The sequence below is a fragment of the Cavia porcellus genome, unplaced genomic scaffold, assembly GCF_034190915.1.
Source record: "Cavia porcellus strain 051 isolate PalLab524CR breed Dunkin Hartley unplaced genomic scaffold, mCavPor4.1 scaffold_4, whole genome shotgun sequence".
NCBI lineage: Eukaryota > Metazoa > Chordata > Mammalia > Rodentia > Caviidae > Cavia > Cavia porcellus.
Window position 1 is genome coordinate 82501887 of NW_026947487.1, and position 20328 is coordinate 82522214.

At 38.3% G+C, this 20328-nt stretch overlaps 1 protein-coding gene and 1 long non-coding RNA gene across 2 annotated transcripts in view; both read right to left on the reverse strand.

Moving 5' to 3' along the window:
* Positions 1–3549: 3549 nt before the first annotated feature.
* The window catches only part of LOC100730472 (liver carboxylesterase 1-like), a 35793-nt gene continuing 19014 nt past the window's right edge, over positions 3550–20328 (reverse strand). Inside the window, exons 10-14 of the mRNA XM_003472092.3 lie at positions 17053–17133; positions 16661–16808; positions 5283–5414; positions 4235–4307; positions 3550–3942 (exon numbers count right to left, since the gene is read on the reverse strand). Of these exons, the coding sequence (XP_003472140.2) occupies positions 3759–3942; positions 4235–4307; positions 5283–5414; positions 16661–16808; positions 17053–17133 (618 nt within the window). The 3' untranslated portion in view covers positions 3550–3758. The remainder of the gene's footprint in view (positions 3943–4234; positions 4308–5282; positions 5415–16660; positions 16809–17052; positions 17134–20328) is intronic.
* On the reverse strand, positions 18132–20323 carry LOC134475743 (uncharacterized). Its single transcript, XR_010046964.1, has 2 exons — positions 19785–20323; positions 18132–19169 (listed from the first exon to the last, which is right to left on the reverse strand). It is a non-coding gene; the product is annotated as an uncharacterized LOC134475743 (long non-coding RNA).

Here is a 20328-nt window from a genome sequence, read left to right on the forward strand (position 1 = left end):
GGGTGTAAGGACCAGCTCCTCAGGACCCCAAGGTATGTTATAGCAACATCATCAGTATAACACATGCAGCTATCTGCAGTGGGCCCTCATCATCCTGCATATTCAAGGCCATGGCTCCTCCACACCAATTCTTTCCCCCTAACTCAAACCTCTGTCAAGTACTGAATTCTATCACATCTATGAAACATTAAACTCTTCATCAGTGAACCAATTTGTGTTTGTATTCTGACACAATTTAATGGCAAATCTGTTCTGTGCATTATCCTGTCCCTGACTTTCCCTTCCCAGCAAACCAATCAAGCTCATTCTTAATGTAAATGTTTACCAACAATAAGAATTGTGACTAAACAGGATAGATACTAGAAGAAGGAAGGGAGGTTCATCTGAGCCTGAATCATCTGGAGCAGCCCTAGAAATGCCAGCATCTGAGGAGCAAGTGCTGAGCCTGAATCCTCTCTCTGCCTCAGGTTTGCTGGGGACAGGAAGACTAGGGCTAGGAGAAAGGAGCATTGGAATTCAGAACTGGGTAAAGGTCTCAGGTATCAGGGTCCCTCAATAAAGAGAATAAACAGGTAGGCCTGGGAAGAGCCAATCCTTTATCCCTTTATCTGAAGACCTTTAGGAACTTAGAAAGTACAAAGATCAGAAAAGAAAGAGGTGCAAAATGTTAAGCATTCTGTGTCATGGACTTTCAACATTCAGGTCATTTTGCCCTTTCCAAGTGCTGCATTAAATATATGTGATACTGGTTTATAATCAAACCATTCAGTATGGTTTGTATTTCACCCAAATTCTGCATCATCTGATCACCAGCAGCCCAGAAGCCTCCAGCTAGAAAGAAGTGTATTTTCCCTGTAACACTGGTGCTTTCTGCTGTACATTAAGTGATACACAGAGACCTCTTTATTTGATGTAGTTTGTCCCTGTTTTGTTTTATTGTGATTTTATAAATTGAATAAAAAATTGTTTGATGAAAATTTTATTTGTTTTAATGAATTATTTTATGGATAGAAGATGATTCGATATTTTATGTTTTTGCAATGACGAAAATCCTGACATAACTGAGACAGGTGATATACATTGTGATTGTTAAAGGGTGAGAAGTGATGTGGCTTTTAAAGAAAGTGGATTTACACTGCTAGAGTTAGTGGCTTATACCTGTAGTCTCAACGAGGGAGGCTGAGGTAGACAGACTGCAACACTGAGTCTTGCTTTGATTACTTAGTGACCTAAAGAGAACTTGCCTAAGAATGAAAACAAAAAGGGTTCAGCCTACCATTCAAGAGGAGAAAGAAAGAAAGAAAGAAAGAAAGAAAGAAAGAAAGAAAGAAGTTGAAAGTGTGAAGCAGTAAAGATAAAGAAGAAAAGTCACAACACAGATGGGTTGTAGAAACAGTAGAGGGAAAGAGAGGAAGATTAATTCTCAAAACATAAGAAAAACAGAGGTGGGTGTGGTGGCTCATGCCAGTAGTCCCAGCACCCGGGAGGCTGAGGTGGGAGGATCATTGTGAGTTCCAGACCAGCCTGGACTACAAAGTGAGCTCAAGGCCAGCCTGAACTGCATAGCAAGACCCCGTCTCAAAAAAAACAAAAAACAAAACAAAAAAAAACCAAAAAACAAAAAACAACAACAAAAAAACCCCAAAAAACATAAAAATAACTCAATGATGTCTGGCATTTGACTCATTTTATTTACTACAAATGAATGCCATAAAATAATAATAAAAATTAAAGTAGTGATATCCAAAGTTTCTCACTGATTTATGTTTATAATCATATAAGATACACTTTTAAAATCAGTTCTAGAAGCTTGAAAAATATAAACATCACAGATGGTTCAGACACACTGTATGCATCAGACAGTTTGAAACTGAAAAAAGAAAAAAAAAATAGATGTGCAGATCCCTTTCAAAGTCCAAGATTTTACTTCAGTTGTACTAGAGTGACCTGATCACTGCAATTTTCAATAATCCTTCTAAAGAATTTTTCAACATTCATTGGTTTAAAATTGATATGGGACAATATCGATTTTTTAGTACCTGGGGGTTTATCTTTTCCAAAACACATTCATAATACTTGCTTATGTTTATAATGAATTTTCACCCAAAGTTTGAGCTGGAAGTCAAGAATGTTGATACCACTTCCCCATCAGAAAAAATGAAAAGTGTTGTTCCACACAATACTTGCTGTCTTTGGAGTGGGGGCTACAGCTCACACAGAATGGACCTACATGGCTCCAGAGAGCAAGGAAAGACTGATGGGGGTGCTGCTGTGTTTGAGGAAGGGACCACTGTGAGATTGGGGAGGTTTGCATTTTCCCCCTGCACCAGTGGGAGAAGCACTCAGGCTTTCTAATCAGTTTCTTTAGACAAGGGTCAGGAAGGTAAGAGGAGATCTGAGATTAAAAGTTTTCATCAGACAACTATAAAATAATTACAAATATCTGACTATGATTCAGCATATTGTCGGGCCTTGTCTTTTAAACCCAATCTGACAGTCTCTTTTCATTGATGGGTTTAGTCAATTTTCTTTCATAGCAGAGCTTTTTTAAATTTTTGTTATTTTTTGCTTGTTTTTTTTTTTCCTACTTGCTTGCATTGATGGTGAAGATTTTACAGATTCACTATTACTATGCCTATTTGGTTACTATGCAGACATCTTTTTAAAAACCTTTACTGATTGTTCTCGGTATACAATACTTGACTTCAAATGATCATGTTGCAATACAATATCAATTAAATGAAAATTTTAAATCTTGTAACACTGTACTTTAAATTACTGTCTTCCATATTTCATGGTATTTTTCATAAATGGTCTATCTAAGGCTTTAACATTATATAAGTAATTTGAGGTTACTTGGTATGAAGCTACGTCTAATGAGGAATACTTTCTTTAGCGTGGGTCTTGTCTCAAAGAGGACATCCTGTGTCACATGGTATATGACACAACTATCTCCACCAACATGCCCTTCCCTAGGAGTGAAAGATCTCTAAGAATCAGAATCCAGAAATCTATATCAAACTGTAAGACAGAAGGTTTACATTTTTCCTTTTTCTCTTCTTCAGTTGTTTTCCAACAGGGACCCTAGGAAAACAGCTTTTGCTGCTAATTCTGTCTCTATTTTAATATTTTGTTGCTTAGTAGAAAGTGGTCAGAGCAGGATTCTACGTCTGCACATTAGAGACAGGTTTTCCCCAATCTTAACACCTGTCCACAACGTCTCATGCTCAATTGACAGATGTTCATGGTGAAGAATTTGTGATGGGTGTAAATTTCCATTTTACCCTTTGGTACCCAAGGATTTTATGTTTTCATAGTCTATGCTTGATTTTTGTCAATTTCATAAACCTTTTAGAAGAATTCTCAGAACTATGACATCAAATGCCTGTAAGAGTGATGAACAGTGCTCATAACTTGTCTCTCCTTCAATGACTCTTCTTCCTTTGGATATCAGGGTGGTCATTCATCAAGTGATCACAGCAAAGGCGTATGCTCCCCATGGTGCCTTTCATCACCTTGCTTTATGAGGATGACTGACTCATCTCCAGCTCAACACACAGACACTGATTTTATTGTCAAAACTGATATTTGGCTTCAAATTTAGGCAATTGTACAAATATTCCACATTCATTCTACCCTCCATGAAACAAACAGTTCTTCAGACACTACAAACTTATACCATCTAGATTACAAACATCTGACACAGGATACACCTATGTTAATTGTCTCAGGATCCTGAAACTGGCTGTGTCATTCCTTCAGAGCTCTGTGTGTTCTTGCTGGTGTGGATCCCCCACAGTCTTCTTGGCTAGAACCTCAGTGTAGAAAGCCACTTCTTTGTCTTTCAGTTTGTGGGCAGCCTGGGTGGTGGCACCAATCTGCAGGTATCCTTCCTTTTGGTCATACTCTGGCCAGTAAGGCAGACCTTCCCCATTGGGGTTCCTGGGAACAAAGAAAAATTCTTGAATCAACTCCATGGATGCTCCTTTGTTTTTGTGAAACTTTCAACTGCCCACTGGCTTATCTGTTCAAGAGAGCCATCTACCTCGAGAAATAGACCCATTCCCATCTCCATGAGCAGCTTTAGACTTTCACAGAAAGTCTCACTGTCACAGGGCTATGGTCTCAGTGTCTGGTGTTTGATGACTCCAATTGTAGAAAATACCCTATCCGAGCAGGTATGTCCAACCACACACCACCACCAATTCTTTTCCATTTTTGCCACCAGCCTCACCCAGTCCGAGCAAAGTTGGCCCAGAATTTCATCACCATTTTGCTAAGGTTGATCTCTTCTTCTGAGGCACCCTCTGTGGAGAAGTAAAACAAACAAACAAACAAACAGACAAACAAACCCTTTAATACTCAAAGTGTGGCTTGTTGGGCCACCAACAATTGCAGCACAGGAAATTGGTTAGAAATTCTGAGGCTTGGCCTTTATTCCTGACATATTGTCTCAAAAGTTCATGTTTTAAGGAGTTTCTGGCTTTATGTACACTTTAAATTGAGAATCATGAATAATAAGACTCATTCATGGATCTAAAGTCCATCCATATTCTGGATGCCTTTGTCTTTTCTGTCTACATCTTAGCCTCAAGATTTCAATGCCACATACTTGTAGTTTATAAAAATTCTGGTAAATTTTATAAATTTAATTTTCCTACACACTTCTCTATTTCAAAGTATTAAAAACATTAAATCTTTAAAGAGCCTGAATAACGCCCCCTGAGTGAAAGATAAGCAGAGGTACACGTATGTTCAGAACGGCCCTGAGGAAGATGGCCATATGCAAACTAAAAGATTTACAACAGCCATGGAAAAAAACTTCTTGAAACATTCTATCATTAAATATATAAAGGATAAGATACAAGTTTTGGGTTAATGAAATGACACACACTGAAATGGGAACATACGGTATGTGAATCAAGGAGTAGCCATATTTTAAACTATTTCTTTATTCACGTTACATACTAGTGAGTAGAAAATTAAGCAATAGCCTTTAAACAATAGCAAGGCCTTCAAACAAGGCCTTAGAGAAAGTCAAATTGTTGTCTCACTTATGGCATTCATATAGATTGTAAGGGTGACTGTGACTCAGGCATATATGCATATGTCTTCTTTCATGTGAGAGAAGAAGGTAATGTTTTGCCTATTATACTTTATTCCTGTGTTATAGAAACAGTAATCTTAGAGAAGCAGAAAAGGGAAAGCATGCTCAAGATCATCACACCAAGAATATTAGATCTCCTAACTCTAAATTTGTGGCCAGAAAAAAGTAACATTACCTTTTACAAGTGGAGCCCCAAGCACTGAGTAGACTTCATCTCCATGGTCTCCTATCACAGTGTTGGGTTTCAAGTCTGATGAAAAGCTTGGTCGATATTGGAACTCATACATGTAAGTGGGGGCTCCAGCATCTGAGAAGACAAGGATCATGTGCAATTTATGATACTATACCTATTTAGATTGTTCAGTCTTTGATGGTGCAGGAAACACATAGTTATAATCTACAGATAGTTTAAAAAGAAGTTCCTTCATAGGCAGTTGTAGGGACACACAGATGTGTGAGGTAGAATGTGGATTTGAATCAGATGTTTTATTGAATGGAAGAATGAATGAATGCAATGTGTACAATGAGCACACTGCATGAGTTTCTCTGATAACCCATAGGGCTCCTTCATGCCCAAAACTTCTACAGTCTGTTAAGTGACTTCACCCTGTTTTGAACACTTGCATGTTTTTTATGATCCATTCTGAGGGAAGTGAAGGAATCCACAGGCTTTCCAAAAAATGAGCAACCTGAAATAGAAATATTGCCCATATGAATCATAACTTTTTGTTTTAGGAAACTAGAAAACTCAAGATGTCATATATTAGGTATCTGATATATCTTACTGATTTCTGGGCCAAGGAATGTGAAGGTAGTTAGATAATGTGTTGATTGAAAAATGAAAACAAAAAAAAAAAAAAAAAGAAAAACATGAGGGGAGGGTAAAAATGGCTCTGTATTCCCCTGCCTTTTGCTTTATTAATCCTAAACAAAACATATCCAAACCTCTAAATGCTGCGTTTTCTGCTGACTAAATGAATAAAACCACCAATTTTTGTTAGTCTATGATTGTGGTTCCCATTTCTGTCAAGTTTGGCAGGTAGCTGCCACCATACTGATTGGAAAATGTAAGACTCAGAGAAGAAAAGTCAAGTGCAAATCAGGCTGATAGAGTCTTCTATTCTTCACATGACTACAGTGGAAAAAGGTAAAAATTCAGAAAAAATTAAGAGCAAATCAATATGTTGAAACTTATATTTATTAATCAAACATTTCTAAAAGGAACTCAGGATCCAATTATAAAACAAAGGATTCCCAAGGCCTGAACAGCAAACACCACTTCACCATGCATCCTTGGCACATCGCTCAGAAACTGGTAGGCCCCGCCCATTTGAGGCACTTTGGTGCCCATGTGACATGAGTTGAAAGCATACTTTAACTGTTCAGCTTTGGTATGCCACTCAGAACAACAACAACCACAAACAGCTAAGGAGATTCAGAGTATCACATGAGTGTTCTGAAGTTCCACCCAGAATACTCCTCCCATTTGAAGAGCCTTTGAGTGGCACTAGGGACTTAACATGTCCTGCCTAATGACCACCACTCAGCTGGGGAAACTTTCTGCAGTATACAAAGACATCCACTACCCACAAAGCAACTGCATTCAGCTTCCCACAAGGAATACAGGAAATGGCAAAATGGAATAGCAAAATGCAGCCTAAAAAAAAAAAAATAACCTACCCAAAACAAGCCTAGGCGACACTGACATAGAAAAAAACTGTAAGCCATACATCTGAAACTTTTGAAATGATAGCAAATAAAGAAAAGAAACAAATCTATGAAGTTTTACAGGAACTCAGATCAGAGATAATCTCCCAGGTAAAAGAAGAAATGATAAATGTAATTTTAAAATGCTGAATATAAACAAAAATGTCATAGTTAAATTGAGGAACACTGCCAAAAGGTGGACATCTTGAATGAACAATATAAGAAAAAAAGAATGCATAAACAGTTTCAAAGAGTTATCCACAAAATCAAAAGTTCCATCAAAAGTGGGCAAAACCACTTGAATGAAGGTTAAGATAGAGTTTCAGACCTCAAAGAGAAGACTGCAGCTAGTGAATAAGAAAGATGTTTTAAAAATAACAGAGTAAGGAAATAGCTATTGAACAGTTGCAAAATGTTGCATATATATATATATATATATATATATATATATATATAAAATATTGATAGCTGTAAATGAAAAAGAAAATGACAACACAAATGATATTATAAAAATGAGGAAGCAATAGCAAAAATTCCCAAGTATGGATAAAGAAATTGTTATGTAGATATGTGAAGTATATATCACTCCAATTAGCCATAACCAAAATAAGTCTATAATCAGACATGTAATAATCCAACATCCCAGAAATTCAAATAAGATCAGAATATTAAGACTGTTGGAGAAAACAGACATATTATCAATAATGGAAAGCTCATGAGAACCACAGCAGAGTTTTTGAGACAAAAAATGAAATGAAAAACAGCACGGAACAAAACATTTCAAATCCTAAAGGATAACAACTTCCAAGTCAGATTAATGTACCCTACAAAACTGTCCTTCAAAATTGATGGAAAAATTAGATACTTCCACGACAAAGAAAAGCTGAAGAACTTCATGAATACCAAAACAACCCTACAAGAATACTGAAAGATATTCTAGACATAAAATAACTATGACTTCAAGAACATCACCAGAAAAAGACCACATATCAAGGCAAACAATTAAACAAAGGAGAAAGGTACAGAATCAACAGCAGATTTTTGTCCTGTGGCAAAAATGAGGCCGTATATATCACTTACAACCATTAATGTAAACAGCCTCAATTCACTACTTAAAAGAAACAGAATTTCTGAATGGATAAAGAAACAACATCTAACAATATGCTGTATACAGGAAACCCATCTAACTCAAAAGGAAATTTTTAGACTTAAAGTCAAAGAATGGAAAACAATATTTTATGCAAAAGGAAGCCCCTCCCCCAAGAAAACCAGGAGTAGGTAGCTACACTGTTTGCAAACAACGTGTACTTCAAAGCAAGAAGGTTTCAAAGAGACAACGAATGTCACTATGTAATGATTGAGGCTAAACATAAAGAGGAAGAGACAACAACGCTAAATATATATGCACCACATATGAGACCAGACAACTAAATAAAACAAATATTAATAGAAATGAAAACTCAAATGAGCAATAACACAGTTATGAAGTGAGATCTTAACACGATTGACACAAAGAGACAGATCAGTGGGGCAATAAAATCAGTAAAGAAATACTGAATCAAACTTGTGAACAAACGGACTTAGAACACTTGTGTAGAGTGTTCCATCGAACAACATCAGAATAAACATTCATCTCAGCTTCACATGGAATATGTTCTAAAATAGACCATTTACTAGCCAATACTATATGTTTAAGTAAATGTAAAAGGGTAGAAATTATCCCATACATGTTATCTGACCGTAGTGCCATGAAACTAGAAAATAATGACAAAAGAAACTACAAAAACACCATAAACAAATGGAAATTAAATAATGCACTCATGAGCAATCAAAGGGTCAAATAACAAATTACAGAATAAATTAAACAATATGTACAATCAAGCAAAAATACAAATACAATTTACTGAAACCTGTGGGATGAAACTGAAATCAGTTGTCAGAAGGAAACGTTTGCATTGAATTTCCGCATCAGGAAAACAGTACAAACACAACTGAAAAATGTGAAGCTAAATATCAAACATCTAGAAAAGAAGAGCAAGTCCAGCTCAAAGCCAAAAGTATTGAAGAAATTATAAAGATACGAACAGAAATCAAAGCAAGTGAGCTAACAAAATAATACAAAAATTATTGAGTCAAAGAGTTAACTCTTTGAAAGAATAAATAAAATTGATAAGCCCCGAGCCAATATTATTTTTTAAAAGAAAATAAAAAACTCAAATTCATGCAATAAGGAATGAAAAGGGCAAAATCACCAAGGACCCTGTGGAAATACAGAAGATCATCAATACCTATTTCAAAACCTTTACTCTCATAGGTTTGTTAACACAGAAGAGATGGACAGATTCCTAGAAGCAAACAAATTATCAAAACTGGATCAATAAAATGTAAAACTTCTGAATAAACTTGAAATAATGAAAATCAAAATATAATTAGAGCTTTACCAACAAAGAAAATCCCAGGTGCTAATGGATTCACTGCAGAAATCTATCAGAAATTCAAAGAAGGCTTAATTCCAACATTCCTCAACTCTTCAGTGGACTTGAAAGGGCAACAATTTTTCCCTAACTCATTTCTGGAAGCAAGTATTACTCTAGTACCAAGATCAGAAAAAGACCCAACTGAAAAAGAGAATCACAGGCCAATCTCTCTAATGAACATCAACGGAAAATTCCTCAATCAAATTCTAGCAAACAGAATGCAGAAAATTATCAAGATTACATAACATGACCAAGTGACATTCGTGCCAGGAATGCAGGGCTGGTACAACACATGCAATTCAGTAAACGTAATACACCATATCAGTAGTGCAAAAAATAAGAATCATGATTCAACAGAGTCTGAAAAAGCTTTTGATAATGTCCTACACTCATTCATGGTAATATCACTCAGGAAAAATGGTACAGTTGGTCTTTACAACAATCTGATAAAACCCATCTATGACAAACCATTAGCCAGCATCATATTAAATGGTGAAAACTGAAAATTTTTACTCTAAAATCAGGAACAAGACAAGAATGTCCAGTATTACTACTATTCAGTATAGTGCTGGAATTATTAGCCAGAGCAGTAAGACAAGAGAGAGAAATAAAAGCAATAAGTACAGGAAAGAAGGAACTAAGCTATCATTATTTGCAGATGACATGATACCCTACATAGAACACCCCACAATTCCATAAAAAAGATTACTTGATGTAATAACCACATTTAATAATATAGCCGGATACAAAATCATCACTCAAAAATCATTAGCATTCCTGTACATAAACAACAAACTCACTGAGAGATACATAAGAGAAACCAAACCCTGCACAATATCATCCAAAAAATGAATTACTTGGGAATCAATCTAAGAAAGGAAGTAAACGATCTATTCAGTGAGAATTACAACACTCTAACAAAAGAAATTGAAGAGGATCTCAGAAAATGGATAGACATTCCCTGTTCATGGGTAGGAAGAACAAACACTGTGAAAATGGCCTTACTCCTAAAATTATTAAACAGATTAATTAAAGGAAAGCACATAAAACCAAAAATCATGAGATACAGCAAAATAGTTCTAAGACAAAACCATACTTTAATAACACCTACATCTACAAGAAAGGTACCATATGAACAACCTGTAGCAATGCTCCATTGAACTAGCAAAAGAAAAAACCAACACCAAATTTACCAGTAGAAATGAAACTATAAAGATCATAGGACAAAGAATAAAAGTTTGTGAAAATGTGTGAAAGATTAACAGTCTTTAAACGTAAACAAAATTGACAAACAGCTACACTAACCACAAAAAGAACAGTGAAATACAAAAGTGAAAATATACACTACAATTGGCATTATAAAAATACAAGGACCAGTAATTTAGCTCAGCAGCATAAGCACCTGCGTGGAAAGCATATACATAGTATATACAATAATATCAAGCATAACAAAATATACATAGTATATATAATAGTATCAAACATAACAAAATATTTTATCCATTTCTCAGCTAATGGACACTTAGATTGTTTCCAGGATCTGGCTATTACAAATTGTGCTGTTATAAACATGGGTGCACATATATTACTGTGGTATGACGTTTTCAGTTCTTTGGGGAATATGTCTAGGAGTGGAAGAGCTGGGTGCAATGGGACTTCCAATCCCAGCTTTTTGAGGAATCTCCAGACTGACCTCCACTGTGGTTGCAACAGTCTACACTCCCACCAACAGTGCAGAAGAGTTCCTTTCCCCCCACATCTTCTCCAGCATTGTTGTTTTCTTGACCCGGGCCATTCTTTCTGGAGTGAAATGGAATCTCAGTGTTGTTTTAATTTGAATTTCTCTAAAGACTAATGATGATGAACATTTTTTATGTATTTATTTGTGATTCGTATTTCTAAATCTGAGGATTGTTTATTCATCTTGGATGCCCATTTTTGGATTGTGTGTTTGAATTTCAGGGGTCTGATTTTTTTAATTCTTTACACATTCTGGTCAGAAGTCCTTGGTATGAGGAATTGTTCACTAAGAATTTCTGCCAATTTGTGGGTTTTCTTTTCACTATGCTGGAGTTTTCTTTTGACACGCAGAACCTCTTTAATAAGATATGATCCCAGTTATTGATTCTAGGAAATATTTTCCATGCGGTATGATTCTTGTTCATGAAATATCTACCTACCCCTATGTCTTCAAGATTTTTACCAAATTTGTCTTCCAATAGATTTAGTATCTCTGTTTAATATTTAGTTTTTTGATCCAAATAGATTTTAGTTTAGTACATGGTGATAGGCATGGGTCTAGTTTTAATTTTTGTTATATGGATAGTCAGTTTTTTTCCAGCATCATTTATTAAAGAGAATGTAATTCTTATAGTGAACATATTTGGCTCCTTAATCAAAATAAGGTGGTTGAGTGTTTTGGTAGTTGTGGTCGTATCTTGTAATCTATTCCATTGATCTTCAGGTCTGTTTTTATTCCAGTGCCATGCTGATTTTATTACAGTAGCTTTGTATTATAACCAAGTTAGAGATTGTGATGCCTCCTGCCTTGCCTTTGTTGCTTAGAATTGCCTTTGCTAGTCTAGGTCTTTTCTGTTTCCAGATGAATTCTAGAGATGATTTCTCTAGATATGTGAGGTATATAAGTGGTATTTTCATTGGAATTACCTTGAATTTTTATAAAAATTTGGGGAGAATGGCCGTTTTCACAATATTCATTCTTCTTATACATGAACAAGGGATGTCTTTCCATTTTCTAAGATCCTCTTTGAGTTTTCAGGGTATTATAATTTTCTCTGAATAGGTCTATTATTTCTTTCATTAGATTAATTCCTAAGTATTTCATTTTTTTATGGATGGTGCTACGAAGGATGTAGCTTCTCTTATTTTTCTCTCAGCGATTTTGTTCTTAGTGTATACGAATTCTGTTGATTTTTGAATTTTTACTTTGTATCCAGATACATTGCTGAATTTATTTATTATATCTAGGAGTCTTTCAATGGAATTTTGGGAGTCTTCTATGTAGAGTATGTTGTCATCTGCAAATAATGATAATTTAACTTCCTCTTGTCCTATCTTTATTCCTTTTATTTCTCTCTCTTGTCTAATAGCTCTGGCTACTACTTCTTGTACTGTGTTGAATAGGAGCAGTGATAAGGGACATTCTTGTCTTATGCCTGACTTCAACATAAAGGCTTTCAGTTTTTGGCCATTTAATGTGATGCTGGCTGCTGGTTTGTTGTAGATGGTCTTAGTTTGGTGTTGTAGATGTTTTTGGTATATAATCTTCATGATGATTTGCTGCATCCTGTTTGCCACTATTTTATTGAGAATTTTTGTATCTATGTTCCTTAGGGAAATTGGCCTGTAGTTCTCTTTTTTAGTTGGGTCTTTCACAGGTTTTGGTACTAGAGTAATATTTGGTTCCAGAAATGACGTAGAAAGAAATGCTTCCCTTTTGAATTCATTGAAGATTTTGAGGAGTTTCAACATTGAGTCTTCTTTGTATTTCTTGTAGAATTCCATAGTGAGTCCATCTGGGCCTGGGTTCTTCATTGTTTTCTTAATTACATTTTCAATTTTTTTAGTAGAAATTGGATTATTCAGCAGTTTTACATCTTCTTGACCCAGCTTTGGTACTTCGTATGTTTCTAGAAATCTGTCCAGTTCTTCTGTGTTGTCAAACCTATGAGAGCAGAGGTTTTTGAAGTAGGTGTTCATGAACTTCTGTATTTCCACAGAGTCTGTAGTGATTTCAACCTTTTCATTCCTTATTGCATGAATCTGAGTTTTTTTCTTTCCTTTTTAAAATAAGGTTGGCTAGGAGCTTATCAGTTTTATTTATTATTTCAAAGAACCAACTCTTTGTTTCATTGATTCTTTGAGTTGTTTTCTTAGTCTCTATTGGATTAATTTCCGCTCTGATTTTTATAATTTCCTCCCTTCTTTAGGCTTTTGGCCTGAATTGCTCTTCTTTTTGTAGATGTTTGAGGTGTAGCATCAGGTTGTTTGTGTTCATTCTTTTTTTCTGATATGGGACTCAGTGTAATAAATTTTCCTCAGAAGCCTGCCTTCATTGCTTCTTACAGGTTCTGGTAAGTTGTATTTGTATTTTTGTTTGTTTGTAGATATTGCTTAATTTCTTCTTTTCCTCTGTGGCCCACTGATTGCTCAAGAGTGTATTATGTGTTTGTGGGGTTTTTACAGTTTCTTTTGTCATTAATATCTAGTTTCATGGCACTACGACCCTATGACATTCATGAGGTAATTTCAAATCTTTTGCATTTATTTAAATATGTTTTATGGGCTATTATATGGTCTATTTTAGAGAATGTCCCATGTACTGCTGAGAAAAATGTTTATTCTGATGTTGTTGGGTGGAACACACTGTATATATCTATCAAGTCCATTTGTTCACAGGGGTGATTCAGTTCTCTTATTTCTTTGCTGATTTTCTGTTTGACCTGTCCACTGGTGTCAATGGTGTGTTAAGGTCTCCTGTTAAATTGTGTCATTGCTAATTTGATTTTTCATATCTGTTAATACTTGTTTTGTGTAGCTGGGAGCTCTGGAATTTGGTGCTTATATATTTAAGATTGTTATCCCTTCCTCTTGAAGTTTTCCTTTAGTATATCATGAGCTTCTTTATCTCTTCAGATCATTCTTGATTTGAAGTTCACGTTGTCTGCAAACAGGATAGCTATCCCCACCTTTGGAGGGGGTTCCTGTTGCATGAAGTATTGTTTTCCATCCTTTGACTTTCTGTCTATGTGTTTCCCATTGGGTCAGATGGGTTTTTTCTAGAGAGCATACTGTTGGATGTTTTTTTCTTGATCCATTTTGCCAATCTGTTTCTTTCAATTGGTAAACTGATACCATTTACATTAATGGTTATAACTGTTACATACTGGTTTATTGTTGACAATCTTTCTGCTTTTGTATCTTAACCTTTCCATTCAGTTTGTGTGTCTTGCTTAGTGGTTTTTTCCTATGTGTATCTAGAATGTCTTTCTGTATTCTTTACAGGGCACTGCTTAGGTTATCACAAAGTTCTTCACCTGTTCTGTGACATGAAAGTATCTTATTTCTCTATCCTTGAAGGACAGTTTTGCAAGGTACATCAGTCTGAGTTGCAAGTCATTTTCCTTTAGAATCTGAAATACTTTTCTCCATGCTCTTCTTGACTTCATTGTTTGTGTTGAGAAGTCTTCTCTAATTCTGATAGGTTTTCCTTTATGGATGATCTCTCTTTTCTATCTAACAGCTTTTAGTATTCTATTATGTTGGATTTCTGGGATGGTGATTATTATATGTCTGAGTGTAGTTTTATTTTGGTTATGGCAGTTTGGAGTTCTATATGCTTCACTAATCCATATGTCAGTTTCCATTCTCATGTTTGGGAAATTTCCAGTTATTACTTCTGTAAATAGCCCCTTGATACTATTTGTGTTTTCCCCTTGTTTTTCATTTATCCCTACCAATCTTATGTTGTTTTTGTTTTGCATCATCTTGCAGCTGTTGAAGTGTTTTGTCCTGATTCCTTGTTATTTTTCAAAGATCTTTCCTTTCCTATTCATTAGCTGTAATCTTGTATTTGAGGCCTGAAATTCTAACCTCATTTTCATTGAGGTGGTTTTGATAACTTCCAATGGAATTTTTGATTTCCTGTATATTTATTTGAATGTGCTTCATGTATTCTGTTTGTTTCTTATATTGTTCATCCAGGGATTCTATCTTTTTGCATTTTTCTTCTAATATTTTAACTGTGTCTTCTTTAGATTTGTTCAGCATTTCTTTCATTACTTTTGTCATTTCTTTCTTTTACATGGGTGATTATTTATTGAGTTCCCTTATAGCTTTCTGGAGTTGCTTCTTTATTTCGGTTGCTATCATTTTAGGCATTTAAGGTGTCTAGCTTTTTCTTGGGATGGGTTGCAGGTTTGAGATTGCATTTTGGTCTTTCATCTTGGCATTTTCCTATATTTCCATGTTTTGAGCAATGCTCCAAAGCTTCCCCTGGGCATGTTGGAAATTGACTCCACACCCTCATCTCCTGGGACTGAAAGGAGGTTGCTATGGATAGCCCAGTCAGGCTCGTGCGACCTCCCATGCCACCTCCAGTGTTCCAGGAAGCTGGGCAGGCTTCTAACTGCTTGGGTTGATGGTCCAATACTCTCCCCCAGGCCAGCACTGGTGCACTGGAACACACCTTTAGTGGTCTAAGCTCCCTGGATTGAAAGAAGGTCACTGGGTGTGGTTCAATCAGGCCAGCAAAACCTCCTGAGCATATTCCAGTGTTTCAGGAAGCTAGGCAGGCAGTTAAACACTAGGAGTGATGGTCTTAAACTCTCCTAAGGTCAGAGACTGCACTCTGGAACACATGCCACGTGGCCTCAGCTTTCCAGGTTTAAAGAAGGTCCATGAGTGTGATCCAGTCAGGCCTGTGAAACCTCCAAATCCTAGTCCAGTGTGTCTGGAGGGTGGGTGGGCACTTAGCCAATGGGATCGATGGTCTTAAACTCTCTCCAGGCCAGTGCCACATGTTCAAATGCACCTCACACAGCCTCAGCTCATTGGATTAGTCATATTATTTTCCAATGTGAAAAAATTGGAAGCCTTTTTCATAAAATCTGGAACAGCACAAAGTTGGTTGTTCTTACCACCTCTGCACTGGAAGTCTTTGCCCAACTAATTAGGCAAAAAAAAAAAAATTAAGATGATCAAACAGAAAAGCTGAAGCTGTCACTTTTTGCCGATGACATACTAATTATAGCTACAAAACCCTATAAACTTCACTACAATGGTTTAGAACAAATAAGTGAACAGAATAAAGCTGGAGAATACATAATGAACATGCAAAACACAGTAGCATTTTTTATGTTCTAACCATAAACTATCTACAAATGAAATTGAGGAAAGAATCCCACTTAAAATCCATATAGAATAAAAATAACTAGGAATAAATTTAATGCAGATGGTGTGATAGTTGTACCCTGAAAAATGTAAAATATTAATGAACACAAACAGGTTGGCTAAATATCCTAGGTACATGGATTGAAAAAATCCATAGTATCCACAAAAGTCTGCTAGTTAGATAAAACTCTTCTCTGAATTCCAAAATTATCATTTAAGTAAGTATAAGTCATTCCTCTAGATCATGGTAAATTACAAAATCTCAACTCACCCAAGTCAGTCATGAACAAGAAGGACAAAGTTGGAGGTTTGCCTGATTTCCAACAAACAGTACACAATAGTAGTAATTAAACTATTATGGTATTGACTATAGACACAACACATTGTATATTTAGGTAGGAGTCAGGTGGCTCAGAAACCAAAGCTGCTATATTAGATTCTATTTGCCATGACTCACCTCTGTGGCCACGGGCCACAATCACAGATGGGATACCAAACATCAAATCTCCCATTAAGTCCAGGAACAGTTCTCTCTTTTTCACAAGGTCATCTGTCCCTGCTAAATACTTCTCAGTGGCCACTGCTGTCAGTTCCTCAGAAACATTCTGAAATGCATCAAGAAAGTGACAACACACACCTGATAAGTAATTCAGATTTTCCAGTCAGTCAACAGCATCACTTTGATAGTGAAGTCTTGAGCCCTGTGCAAATTCTCCCTGAGTAGTAAAATGAGGAAGACAGAAAAATGGACACAAACTCAGAATTCAGGCCATTGAATGGCTGTGTAACTTTGTGCAAGCCCACAATCCTTCTTTGTTGTTCTATTGCCATGATTCCCACACAGCTTACAGCAAAGGGATACAACTTCCACAAGAGCGATGTGGCCGTCTTCTGGTCCAGCTTGCCTTCAGGGACTGGATTTCCTATCGCCTGTTAATAAAATGGTTAAGTCTTTATGAATAATCATGAAATATCAGGAAAACAACCAAACCAATATAGCATTTAACTTCTGTGTTGGGACCTGATATTCCTGGATCTTTTATGAATTTGAAAGGATCAGTGAAAAAAAGAATGCACAGACCTACATGACTGAGGAAAAGAAAATCACTTTTGAATTTGGTGTTATGACTGAGACTTTTCTGAACTGATAAATTCATTAACTCTTGTCTTTTCAAATCTCTGCCCTGAGAAACATAATCAACATCCTATCTACCATGACCCAAGTGTACTGAAGTACCTGTTTGAGAAAGCTGTCAGTACTGTGGTACACAGAGATTATGAACATACTCCACTTAGAGTGGTAACTTTAGAAAGCTTAAATTTCTCCCTACTCCTCTTCCCTTTGAAACATAAATCTCACTCAAAACAGTTTTCTCAAAGATCTGAGAGCTAATTTTGGAGGGAAATATTTTGAGCCTTCTCTGAAATATATAAATATTTGAGGAGATGACTCTTGATCTCTCTGAACGTCCCAAAGGGAATATGAAAGTCTGCCTTCCATGAGTGCCTCACTTCTGATTCATGTCAGAAAAAAAGTGTGTTTCTTCTGCAGATGAGCACGGGGAAACAAGTCCAGTGACCTGGCCACGTGGATGCTCCCATCACACCCAGATGTCTTCCTGAACTCACCCCATCTTAAAATTTCCAGCCTTTGGTGTTAGAGATTTGTTCAAGTCATGTTTGCTGTTATTCTCTATTGATCTTCTCTCTATTGCATTCAAGTTACTGAATACAAGGTGCTCGAGTGTATCATCTAGTACATAATTTTGCTTATCAATAACAGAGGAATTACCATATTCCATTTTAGTAAGAAACGTATCTTAAACGGAATAAAGTTCTCTGACTTTTGCCACTGGAATACCAGAGAACTCAGGTGGAGATCTGTCGATGTCCGCTCCCGGCCGGCAGGAAAGACACACGACAAGGTCTGGCGGTGGTCAGGCTTTTCTTTATTCTCTCCTTATACAGTCTGCCCCGAAGCCTCTACCGGTCCGCTCTCCGCGGCTCCTTCCGTGCTTCAGTCTGCCCCGAAGCCTCTACCGGTCCGCTCTCCGCGGCTCCTTCCGTGCTTCAGTCTGCCCCGAAGCCTCTACCGGTCCGCTCCCCGCGGCTCCTTGCGTGCTTCAGTCTCTCTCTCTCTCGGGGGTGGAGGCACTGGCTATATATAGGATTAATAGCTAGGCAGACTACCCTGTGAGGCGGGAACTTAGTGGGGTGATAAGAAACAGGTGCCACACAGGCGGGCTCGATGAGAGGGGTAATCTAGCCCAGGCTTTTGTACTTTCCCACAGGCCTCGCAATCACCGCGTCTGATGACTTGACAGTGCCACGGCTCCCAACATCTCCCCCTATTTTATTTTAAATGATGGCTACGCGCATCGCAGCCCGTCCTGGATAGAGTGCAGAGGCCTATGCCCCGAACTGAGGCCCACCGTAGGCCCTTAGCGTAGACCCTGGTCGGCCGTCCCAGGGTCCACCAAGGCCCTGAGGCCCTCGTCCTTTTTTCTAGGGCCAGGAATGAACCGGACGGAACCTGGTTGCACATAGGCATGCACTCATTTCTCTCCACGAATCCCCTCGGAGAGAAATTTATCTAACAATCCAGCGGCTTTCGAGCGGAACGGGGTAGGGCCTGGCTTAGGTTGAGTCGTGCTGGGGAGGCACGCTCTTACCCGTCATTGACTCACCCACCCTGCTACATGTTGTTGTCTAGGGAGGAGAATGTGGGAAGCCTGTCACTTTTAAACGCGGTCGTAGGCCATGCGAGCGAGCCATGCGTATACAAGGGTAGCACATAGGGGAGCAAGCCGTTCCAGGCCCCCAAAAAGGGATTGTCCTGCAGTTCTTTTAGGGCTCATCTTGTTGTTGGGTCTGCGGTTGGCCTCTGGTGGAACAGGCCTGATCTTCAGTCGAGGGACTTGTCGCGTCAACCTCTCTGGGACCCACATTGGTTCTCGTCCCGATTCCTGCGGAAAGACACAAACCGCGCCTCGGCTTCCTCTTTTGTATCTCTGCCCTCCTTGACGGACCCTTCTCGGTCGGGAGCTTCCTCACTGTGCCTGTTCAAACACCTCGCGTACTTCTACAAGTTCTTGAGAGCTCCCCCCGTAACTACCCTCACTCTTTAGGCACGTGTGTATCATTTCCCACAATGGACGAGCAGAGACTGAAGCTCTACCCTCCCGCTCTGCTAGGGAAAGGTCTCTGCCCAACTTTTCCCAGGAGGGCAGGTTTACATGCCCTGTAGGCAGAAACCAGGGAGCAAAGCTGTCAATCTCTGCAAGGAAATTTTCTAAAGTCTTACGCCCCACCTTGAGGTCCTTGGACTTTAGGAGTCTCCGAAGGACCAACACCAAGGCTGTGTATCTTTACTTGGCATGTTTCCCATTTTTAATATATCTTCTGTTATTTTTACTTCTATGTTTATGTTTTACACTCTTTTATTACCTTAAGTTCTGGTGTTATGTTTCATACTCACCGCGTGAGGCCCAAGAAACCCGCCACTTACGCGTGAGGTTGAGAGGAGTCTACAAACCCTGTAGGTGCGCGCCACCCAGGGCCCAGGCTTATCCTCTACTCACCTGTCCTGCAGCTGCAGCACTGTGTAGGAGAATGCAGTCCACCGCCGCGTCTCGGGGTTGATCAATCCCCGGGCGGGCCACCAAATGTCGATGTCCGCTCCCGGCCGGCAGGAAAGACACACGACAAGGTCTGGCGGTGGTCAGGCTTTTCTTTATTCTCTCCTTATACAGTCTGCCCCGAAGCCTCTACCGGTCCGCTCTCCGCGGCTCCTTCCGTGCTTCAGTCTGCCCCGAAGCCTCTACCGGTCCGCTCTCCGCGGCTCCTTCCGTGCTTCAGTCTGCCCCGAAGCCTCTACCGGTCCGCTCCCCGCGGCTCCTTGCGTGCTTCAGTCTCTCTCTCTCTCGGGGGTGGAGGCACTGGCTATATATAGGATTAATAGCTAGGCAGACTACCCTGTGAGGCGGGAACTTAGTGGGGTGATAAGAAACAGGTGCCACACAGGCGGGCTCGATGAGAGGGGTAATCTAGCCCAGGCTTTTGTACTTTCCCACAGGCCTCGCAATCACCGCGTCTGATGACTTGACAGTGCCACGGCTCCCAACA